The sequence below is a fragment of the Doryrhamphus excisus genome, linkage group LG11 (genome assembly GCF_037039965.1).
Source record: "Doryrhamphus excisus strain RoL-2023G ecotype Guam linkage group LG11, RoL_Dexc_Guam_v1.1, whole genome shotgun sequence".
NCBI classification, from domain to species: domain Eukaryota; kingdom Metazoa; phylum Chordata; class Actinopteri; order Syngnathiformes; family Syngnathidae; genus Doryrhamphus; species Doryrhamphus excisus.
This window is the reverse complement of record NC_136367.1, coordinates 5,172,427-5,183,683: the sequence shown is the minus strand read 5'-3', so window position 1 is coordinate 5,183,683 and position 11,257 is coordinate 5,172,427. Positions and strand designations below refer to the sequence as shown.

Below are 11,257 nucleotides of genomic sequence, written 5' to 3'. Positions count from 1 at the left end.
CATCACACTTTTCATGGTCCTCTGATAGTCCGGAAATAAGTGCTTACAAACACGGACATGGTTGCTTTCGGCCTCAGTTCCTTGGACCTCGTTATTAGCTTTGGTACACCATTTTGGGACAACGGGACAATGGAGTGGATGGAGGGAATGCAAGTGACTAACAGGCTACTACTGTTACTGTTTCCGTATAAGCAAGGTCTTGACCGACAAACTCAACAGTGACTCAGACCCATTACGGTTAGTCAGGAGACCAGCTTAGCCATCACTAGTGGGGCGGTGTTCGTACATTCACTGGTACCATACTGCACCTCTGGGGACTTGGTGAGGTAGAGACCCTCAGTGGCTTTGATTGTCTGTGGTTGGGGACCAATCTTTCACCGGCAGGACACTTGAAAGAGTTCGAATTTGGCTGAAGCTCTACCTTTTCTAATTCAAAACGCGTAGTAGGCTCACGCAGCAAAGGAATCAAACCAAACTGATTGTTGTGACTCTTCGCCTAAACCTCAGCGACCATTGCTACCAGCCAAGTGATGGACAGGATGAGATAAATGTGTTTGGTTTGGAACCAGATGTAGTACTCCTCGCTAACCCATCTCACAGCTGATTCAACACAGTACGTTTATAAGTGTAACCAGTACATGTATGGAATAGAAGCTTTTGTCTATATACAAATCTGTACATGTATATACAAATCCACGGATAGAACGGAAAAGTACAGTAGTTTGTGCTGGGATGAATTGAAGCCACTACATTTAATCTGTATGATCAATTCCGACACCCCTTTGTATTTTAGTCGCTTAAATTCATTCATATTTAAGGTTCATCACTTCAAGCTACAGTATCATTAACCCTATTCGAACCTTTTTTTTTTGTTAATTTCATTACAGGTGGTCCTCTGTTTACAACGTTCCGTGTTGCCGTGTTTTAAGGTGACAAAGGCACTCCCATAAATTAATAAAAACATTATTTTTGGACCATACAACAGGAGAAGTTAGGGTGGAAGAATAAACATGCCGTGATGCCATCATTAAGGATGAACGATCATAATGATGATAATTATTATTCTTTCGATAAAGTCATCTATTCTCCAACACAGATAGGTGGAAATCACAGAACTCTTTAACATAACACATACTTGTGTGGCGACTGTATCCTTGAACATGTCAAAGGATCTGCTCCTATGATGTTTTATTCCTGTATTTTAATTCTACATGTGTACAGTGTGAGTGACTTGAGAGTTGCTAACCTGAGGACCACCCGTAGCGTTAGTATCTTTTATACATCAGCAATAACATTTTCTTTTCTGTTTTCAACAGCAGAAACATTTTTTTATGTTAGAAATCTTGGAAACTTGCTTACAAAATGAGTAAACCAAAGGCCGTCGAAACGCTTCCGTTACAATAACTGACAAGCAAACTTTATTTAAAAAAAATGAATCACGTCATCATTTTGATGCATTGAATAGAAAACAGTTTTTAGGGTTTATAAAGTTATTCACAGTATACGCAGGTGCTCGAGAGAGGGTTTCTACATGAAGAGAAACTGGAATGACAATGAGTTTTCGATGCAACTCAAAATGGCTGATTATTGAGTTTTAACGTCAAGTGACATTTTTTTTTTTTCGTCTGTTGGCTCTTTAAGACAACTTAAGGAAAGACAATGCTGCTCCCCGTCGGCACTTGTTGATCTCAAGATCAGCTACCATCCTGCTCACACTCACGTCGCCTCCCTCCGAAGGCCAAAAACACAAGCGCTCTCTTGGATTCCAAGGCTGTTAGAAGGACGCAAGTTACCTGTTTGACAGATGACAGACCGTGTCTGCAAAGAGTAAAGGGACGAACAACAGCCTTTAAATGTAAATACAAGGTTTTACCATGGCTTGCTCATCTTTGCCTGCAGCGTGAAAAGATGGGAATGATTAGAATGACATCGACATATATGACATGGGCCCGCTGGTGTACTTCCTGCACCACAGTTCAAGACTGGCACTTCTGTGACCGCCTGTGTGGCCGCATATTTCCTGCGGTTTGGGGACCCTTTGCTTTTTAGTTATCTCCCACGGGAAGTCTTCGATCGGAAGTGGGCTTGCAGGACTGCCTGAACCCTCCGGTGTGCTCTCGGGGGTTCCCTCGATGATCTCAATTCGAGGCGGGTTCATTAAATCCATGATACTGAAGGGTGCCGGTTCAGGTTGGCACATCACTGACTTGTCCTCCAAATGATGCCGAATGGACCAGCTGGACCCTGCTTGGATTCCTATGGACACTCTGTCTTCCGTTTGTGTGGTGCTGTCGCTGCACGGCTCCCGACACAAAGTCCACATATTGTAGCACTGAGTGAAGTTGAAGAAGTTGCTGTTGAACGTCTTCAGCTCCCCGCAGACGTCTCGCCGTAGCTCTGCCAGCTCGTACCGCATGGCTGAGATTTCGTCCTTCCACTGCATGTTGAAAGCGGCGACCATGTTTGCAGATTCCTTGAAGGCCTGGATGGCCTGAGGGACCGGCGGCTCAGACGTGGCTATGGGTGAGGCACTGGGCACCCTGTACGAAGGCGGTGTCGCCGGGGGCACCGAGATGGCCGTTACGGTGGAGCTAGTACTGTGCTGGCTGCGAGCAGCCGCCGTCTCTCGCTCCAGCCTCTCCAGCTCTGCATAGGCAGAGGAGCTGGCACCGTCATCGTCCTCTATCATGTCGTCATTTAGAAATGACGTTGCATCCACAATATCATATCCCTCTGGAAGAAAGATTTGAATATACAAACAGAGGGAAATGCAAGGTGAAAGGAACAGCTGGAGTGGGATTTCATCAGGATTGTCAATGAAAGCATCTACTACGTATATATCTATGGAAAACGTACAATATGTGAGTTAGAAGGTGATTCCAGGCAAATGCACGATAAAACCCAATGGTTCTTGTGGTAATAGGTGCTGTCTATTTGCGTACACCTTGTTTGCGGACCGTTACCAAACAAAACTCACATAGTGTAGGCTTTTCACAATGTTTTTACACTGCCTTCTCAGTCATGTCAAAGAATAATGAGCTTCTTCCCATCTTTTCACTGCACAGCACAGAAAATAGCGGAATCAAACACATCAGGCATCAACTCATCCATTGTTGACTTTGAGAATCGATTTGTCAAAATGTTACTTGGGGACTGTGCCACTTTTGCGCAAACGAAAAGATGGTAAGAATGTGTAAATTTTCCACAACCCACTGGACCAAGAAGCAGTTATGAACCCTATTGAACATATGAGGTCCAAGGTGACTGATTTGACACCTCCCCACCCTGCTTTGAGGGCTACACAAAGGGAGAGCTGCAATCCCACAGTCAAAGACAGCTGACAGACGCAATGCCGAGATGTAGACTTTGCCACTCCTGGCCATTTACAAAAAAAAAAAAAAAAAGCCACACTTTCATGGGAAGAAAAAAAAAAAAGAGATAATAACGTTCATATGTGAGACATCTGAGACAATGGCGATTCTATGACTGTAAGGTGAAAGCATTCCGACCTTTTGGAAGTATACATCTCTCAGACATTTACATTTACAGGCTGTCTACGCACACGTAATACCGGGCATGGCAAACAAGTCACAAAAGTCAGTGTTACATTTTGCTGCTGTTGTGGTTGATTCGGCACAATTTTAACAGGAAACTCAATCTGACTTGTTGTGAGTTGTTTGCTCAAGATAGCAGTTATTCTACTACCACCAAGCTCTACAAGTTATTATCTATTTTTTTTTTCACTGAGAAGGCAGTGCAAACACATATACATAGATATATGTATGCTTCATTATTAAAATACCTGCAAAAATCATCACTGATGCCTCCAGTTGTTCTTTTCCCCTGGTTATCCGTCAAGAGATGGATGGTCAAACGGAGAGGGGGGTTTGCTGCTCATCTGGCCTACACAGAGCACCACGTGGGATCCCTTCCCCTCCCACTATCCTCACAGGGGGGTATGTTCATAGACCCTTACAGTTCAGGCATAAACTAGGTCTGTATGCTAGCATCACTTGATTGCAGGAATCGATCTTTGTCCCAGCCGGTATAGGTAACATTAATGTCTAGGTCACTATTCCCTCGGAACAGTAGTAGTGCATCGTGGGGGACATCGTGGCGGACTTAATCACAACCAGTCTGTGTTGCCAATTTCTGATTAATGCATAACCGCAGGCTTCGAAAATGACTTGTTTGGCCTTATTCAAGTTCAGCAAATAAGACGGTGGGATTGGAGAGCACTCATTTATCCTCAGTGCCTCTGTCACAGAGAAGAATTTGTTGGTAGATTAAGAAAAAAAAAACCTAATTGAACATTTGGAATTGACAGGAAAGTAAAGAACAATAAAAAAAAATGGGTAAGGCATTCAGAAGTGCACATAGTTACACGAATAAAATGTTTCAATAGGGTTCATAGCTTTACTCTTGACGGCAAACACCAAATGCACTTAGTGAGGGAATTCTCTGCTTGCACAAACAAACCTAATGTTTCATATTGCAAATACTGTGTCGCATAAAGCTGTGGAATTGCACTTCAACAGCAACGCAACCATACCAGAATCCTGAAATTAGAAAATACAATTAGGGAGTTGGATTCTTTCAGATCAGTTGGGTTAGCCACCGGTCCTGGACATGATTTGAACTGCAAGTGCTCTTCAGACATTTCATGCAACACAATACGGCAGTATGTCCAATCATCAACGCCAACCTTAACGTTTCATTGGTTCTTTTGTGCAACCAGCATGTATATGTTTGTTGACTTACCTTAAAATGTTAAGTTATGCTGTCAATTATATATGAATGTACAGGCGCAGCAGGGCAGAGGGAGGTACAGGTAGTTTATCCGCTTTACAGAAATAAGCTCCATCCTTACCGGTCCCTGACCCCTTTGCCCGTGCCACTCCTCATCCCTCCTAAGACTGACAACACATAGTGTATACTGGACATAGAACACCACAGTTTCACATGCTCAGGGCCTTTTTTTTTTTCCTTTTAGACATGCCTTGTAATGTCGTGGGGTTGTGTGGTGGTTATGGCGGTTAAGTGTATGCGACCCTCCCGCCCTTTTAGCCTGACTAGCGCTTGGCAACAGCGCAACCTAATGATGCATGGAGTGTGCAAACTGACACGCAAGCAAATCCAACTAAACAATCAGGGCAATGCAAAAGAAAAAAAAAAAAAAACAGCTCGGCATCTCAAGAAATTCAAGGGTTCCCCACTGTACATATGTAGGTATGTCAAGTTTGTGCGCATGTATAAGGATGCATGAGGATATGTGGTCTAGGCCCTCTCTCGCTTAGCGGGTTTATTGTTTTACCTGTTGTGGATCTGAGAGTTGAAGTGACAGTGGAGGATGTCATTGAAGGCAAGCAGTCGTCATCTTGGGAATAACCAGCCTGTATTGCACGGAGGTAACTGTGGCTTCGAGTGCGGAACGAACCCGGCAGGTCCAAGGCCTCCATAGCCTGGGATTCTACTTCACTAAAAACGGACTCGCAAACTGACTCAAACTGGCCATTGATCTCAGTCTCACTCACCTGAGAGACAAAAACAGGAATAGCAGTCCTTAATTTTTCCTCTTCCTTTCTCTTTCTCACTTTGATTCTTCCCCTTTGCACAGCAAATATGAAGGAGCGTTAGCGTAAGGGCATGCCACTGACAATTCCGAACCAACTTAAACTGCAGGAATGTCAAGATCAAATGAAACAGAGCAAAACAGTCAGAAATATGATCACTTTGTATTGCACAACATAATTCATTTAACACAACCCTTTCCTTACAGAAACAATATACATATATATATATAATAAACAATATATTTAAATGTATGAGTTGACTGAACAAATTCAGTTAAACTTCGGTTTTCATACACCCAAATTTTCAGTTCACATTTTGCATACATTTTTGGCTTAAACCAAAAAATATGCTAACCGGGGCATACGCTAACCAAGGTTTCACTGTATTTATACTATTGTTCAGTATCATTGATTCAAACTTTTTCCTCACAAATAATGTAGGCCATAGCACCCACCGATTTGTACAAGCATTCTTTTAGATTTTTGCACAAATGATATTTTCCCGTTCTTACTTGGACTTGTGTCCCAAATGGTTTTACCGTAGAAACCACCAGGGTCCAAAGGCGCTCCAGAACAGACTCGATAGCAACTGATAGCAGCGTATGAAAAGGGAAATACCTGAAAATGTTGATGTGTGGTTAATCATGAAGCTTGGTCTCACAGCCCCTGTGCCTAGCCGCTAATCTGGTCTTGACGCAAGTAACACGCCGCTGTTTTGACATGTTAGCAAGCTAATTCATTGTCAAGCCGTGACAAGTGAGTGATTAATCGTGTCTCAGCGGCCTCTTCCAGACATGCAGATTTGCACTCTCTCTGCAACTGTTCACTGCGATTCGTTCATAGATCATCAACGTTAACGATATCAAAAAAAACAAGCAGTTAGGGAGGTAACAGCGAAGTATCAATTTCAAGCATATGTCAATCTGCAGAACACAACCAACCGCTAAGGCTAGCTCAGTGTTTAAATGTACAAACGTCCACAAATAGTTCATATGATACAGGTATTTGCAAATGGCTTCCGCATAACGTGCGTGTCGGCCACTCACCTGGCTGACGCAGCTAGCCTGACTGAGGGTGCTGACAGCGCGCATGTAGCTCTGGTTGCGAGAGCGGAAGGGCGGCGGATGATGAAAGGTGGTGGAGGGGGCCAGCGTAACACTCGGGTGGGCTCGCATATCTCTCAAGGTTTGCAAACGGTAGCCCGGGCTGAATAAAAAAGACAGAAGGTAGGGATGGAGAAGAAGGCACACATGGAGCATCGATTTGGTCTTCAAGTAACCATCTGGAATTGCATAATAATATTCATATAGTTTCTTTGGCAAGTGTGGACACCATTATCCGGAACCTGAGACCCAGACCACTTCTTAGTTCAGGGACGCACGTTAAAACAGCAGCTACAAGAATAGAGAAATCATTTATTTCAAAAGCAGCACATTTGTCGGATGCCCCATCTCTACGCAGCTTGTTTCCATCTGCGTGTGTGGGTGGTGCTACATTTTAGAAGCTTTTCGTGGCATATCAGCTGGTAAAAATAGCAAAAATATAAAATAACAAATGTATTCAATCGAGCAGATGGCATTTTTCATGGTAATAATACATCATACTGTTGTGACTTTATGCCTGTTTTTTATGTTGATTGTATGTCTACATAGCTTTAACAGGAAGTCATATTAAGCGAGCAGAATGCAGTTCATGTAGCGACATGCTTGGGTTGTACTGTTGATGTTCAGAATTCTGTTGTTAGTGAATGCACCTCGCCATGAGCGTGATTGGAGGATAATGAGGAAGTGTAGTGAACAATGTCACCTTGCAGCACTTGTTGCATGTGGTGAGTTCACATACATTAGCACCAAAATGAGGCAGGTTAGGTTAGGTTACTACGGTACTACTAGTACGCATCCTTAGTACTACACATACAAAGTCTACAAATTCTAAATTTGAAACACTTCTATGCTAGGACTACGTTAAAAAGCCATAGCATTTCAGTATGTGGAATCAAACTATGGAATGGATTGAGTAAGGAAATCAAACGATGCACAACGATGAGCCAATTCAAGAAACAATACAAGCAGTTGATGTTTGCTAAATACAAGGATGAAGAGTCTTGAAACAGTCATGATGTTATATATATATCATATATATATCATATATTATATCATATATATCTATATTGACACTTACTATGGTACCCATTATGTCATTGGATGGTCATATCACCTCCTACTTCAGTACGTGACAAAAATCTAAAAAATAAATAAATACATTTCATATATAATTTAATATAATATATTTAACATAATTTAATATAATAAAATTATAATAAAGTTTAAAAATAAATAAAAAATAACTTAAATTATATTAGGAAAGCAGGAAGTGAACAAACAGTTACTGATTGTAAAAGTACCAGATGGAGGGGTTGGATTTAATAAGCTTTGCTTCTTCCTACTCCTTTTGGACATGTGGAACTGTGAACTGATTATGGGATGCATTCAATTGTAATCTGATGCATGTTCAAGTGAAATGAAACTATTATCATTACCATTACCATTTATGGTTGGGGACACAGCACAACCAATTTTAAACTACTAATCAATTGGCAAATACAGGCTTAATTGTTTGATAACATAGCATTGCATGAAGTGAAACAGACGCACTAAACCCGACGTACCTTTGTGAGTCGAAATGGGGTCTCTGCATGGCCGACTTGAGGATGAGAGCATCCGGCCTAATTCCTTTTTGCGGGGAGGTTTTGGGGCTGCACTCCGAATCGCCACTATCGTCATCCACCTCTCCCATAGCCTTGACATAGCTACTGCTCCTCATCCGCCGACATGGGATCTCCTCGTCCTTCTCACCGGGGTATCCACCCCATTCGTCTTGAGGTACCTAGCGGGCATGGAATCAGACGCATTTCAGCCTATTTATTACAACACAGCACAGATGTCGTTTCCCTCCGTGAGACTCGTTTGGCAAACTAGCGATATCATTTGCAAGTACAATGCGCCCCAATTAGCCAAATGAGTGCGGAGTCTGTTTCAGGCATAAGTTGCATAAGCTCTTGCTGGTTTAGCTGTAAAGAGAACATTTAACTGATACACGATAGTTTCTCTCTGCACTCCCGTGAGAATTCCATGCAGTCTGCTTGAGTTCCTTATCTGTGTTGGCAAGGACATAACTCGAGTGGAATGTGAAAATATTCCAGAAATGAAGCTTTTTGCTTTTCTTTAAATTTATGCAGTTTTCATACAGTTACATACTCGTATCAGTATACTGTAGTCTTTTGGCTACTGTGAATCGCTGCGTCGGATCACTGAGTTTTGAAGTGTATTGATTTACACGTTTTGCCACATTTGTGAATAAACTAATTTGTCGTGCTGCGGTTCCGACTTGTCGCTCGGCTGCAATGATGCGCTTCTGATTTAATTTTACAAGAATCAATGATAAATGGCGGCTGCACGGCGATCGAGTGGTTAGCGCGCAGACCTCACAGCTACGAGACCTGGGTTCAATCCCACCCTCGGCATGTTCTCCTCGTGCGGTTCTCTCCGGGTACTCCGGTTTCCTCCCACCTTCCAAAAACATGCTAGGTTAACTGGCGACTCCAAATTGTCCATAGGTATGAATGTGAGTGTGAATGGTTGTTTGTCTATATGTGCCCTGTGATTGGCTGGCCACCAGTCCAGGGTGTACCCCGCCTCTCTCACAAAGACAGCCGGGATAGGCTCCTGAACCCCCTCCCCCGCGACGCGGTAGAATACGAACGAATGAATAATAAATGGCCATTATTAATCTGATTTGAGCTGCCATTATCCATTTGTTTACATCTTATTTCATGGCTGAACACAAGTAAAGGAAGTTACTTTACTGATGAGACTGGATCACACGCTGTCCTGTACCGACCCAGGAGTCATCAGTGGTGCACACGGAGCGCTAAGTCCACCGTACAGTGGAATATCTTCAGGCCTAGCAGTGCCCCCACACTGACTCACTTTACCCCGGCCATGCAGCTTGTCTGCCCTTGCACCGAGACGAGTGGCTGATTACCCTTATTTTCAGTCCTGTGACACTTCCTCACTTGACGATGAGCTGAGCTGGGCGGGAAAGTCGGGAACACACAGTGTAAGGGCCGCCGTATGAAAATACAGGCCATTTATCTCTTCTGGGTGTCAGAAAAAGTGGAGCAAAACTAAATACGTTAGTGTTTTTTGCCTTGTGATTACGGGTATAAAATCAAGCTGAATTGCTACAGTTGCTCAAATTACACAAACAGGTTTGGTTGGTGTGGACATTATTTTGCATGTCTCAGCTACTCAATAGACAGCCACCGATGTGCGTGAATCATCGGAGATGGTGGCAAATACCAATGTCCACTATGTGGCAACGCAGGACGTTTTATTATGGGAATTCGCATACGGGGGTGGGCAAATATTTTCACTTGTGGGCCGTATTGTGGAAACAAAATTGTCCGGGGGGCCAGACCATATATTTATTTATATTTAACACACACACTATTTTATACTTATAATTTCCCTTGAATTTTTTGTCTAATTTTATCTTTAAGTGTTATTATATACTTGTTGTTATATACTATCAGCTGTATGTTTTCATGTCCCTTTTTTCAGGAGCACTTTAAACATCACACCACATCAAACTACGTCATTTAATTTGACAGTTTTGTTGTTGTTGTTTTTTTTTTTTACTAAATAAGACTTGCAAGTCATGTTGCCAGTTTGTATGTTAAAAGTTGAAATACTTAGAAAGCAACTGGCGGGCCGGATTCAAACGCTTGGTGGGCCGCATGTGGCCCCCGGGCCGTAGTTTGCACACCCCTGCCCTAGTGGGTACACATGGTCCACTTTGGGAACTGTAAACTATTCTCATTTGGTGTTTAATTATATTGGGTATCGAACGTGTGGATGTTAGACTCTACCTGTGAACTTTGACAGCAGTTTCATTGAAACCTAAAAATATGTCAGAACTAATTACAGCGTGTTGCTTTTTCACATCAATCCTACCAGATTCTCATGGGAAGGAGCTAAATGTGGCCAGGTGGCGGCTTGGGGGGGCGGGGGTAGCTCTGACAGCTGACACACAAAGCCTGTTAAACGCCTTTGAGAGAGCTGCTGTATTGACAGTTTTTCAACGGCTGCTACTTTGGAGTATTGGGCTATATATGCATGCAGATATTCAAAGCGCTTTGCCTTCATAATCACGACCAGGAACAATCAATGGGTTAAGGCAACTGGATTTGTCGATATGTTATACGTAGGAGTCCACGCCATTGCCGTTTGACTGTGTTTTTGCCGATATTTGAGATTGCATTTTTATTTTTTAGGAAAAGACCTGGAACTCGCTACCTGGCTTAGGTACTCGCTTAACTCGCTTAGGTACAGTAGCTTTTTTTTTCCTCAGTGCCACCATGACAGCGATTCACTTAGAGGAGGGGTCTCAAACACACGGCCCGCGGGCCAGATGTGGCCCACAGGACGCTAGTTTAGGCCCCCGCCTTGATATGAAAGTTTAATGTTAGTGTGGCCCGTGCAAGTTTGATATGGATGCTGTATGGTATCATGTACCCAGAAAAAAATATTACGTTTGATTAATGTTCATGTTAAAAGTTAAATAACTGTTAATAGTTATCCTCCCTATCCGTGTGGAAGTGGTAAGTTTTTGGCTTTTTAAGT

The 11,257-nt window shown here is 42.8% G+C and overlaps 1 protein-coding gene across 2 annotated transcripts in view; it reads right to left on the bottom strand.

Moving 5' to 3' along the window:
• Positions 1 to 1,187: 1,187 nt before the first annotated feature.
• LOC144894393 (discs, large (Drosophila) homolog-associated protein 2b) overlaps positions 1,188 to 11,257 on the bottom strand; it is a 50,394-nt gene continuing 40,324 nt past the window's right edge. Inside the window, exons 4-8 of one of the 2 annotated variants that reach the window (XM_078794546.1) lie at positions 8,242 to 8,459; positions 6,620 to 6,779; positions 5,315 to 5,534; positions 1,874 to 2,733; positions 1,188 to 1,793 (exon numbers count right to left, since the gene is read on the bottom strand). In XM_078794546.1, the coding sequence (XP_078650672.1) occupies positions 1,919 to 2,733; positions 5,315 to 5,534; positions 6,620 to 6,779; positions 8,242 to 8,459 (1,413 nt within the window). In that variant the 3' untranslated portion in view covers positions 1,188 to 1,793; positions 1,874 to 1,918. Of the gene's footprint in view, positions 2,734 to 5,314; positions 5,535 to 6,619; positions 6,780 to 8,241; positions 8,460 to 11,257 lie in introns of both variants that reach the window. The other variant, XM_058046074.2, reaches the window with a different exon arrangement.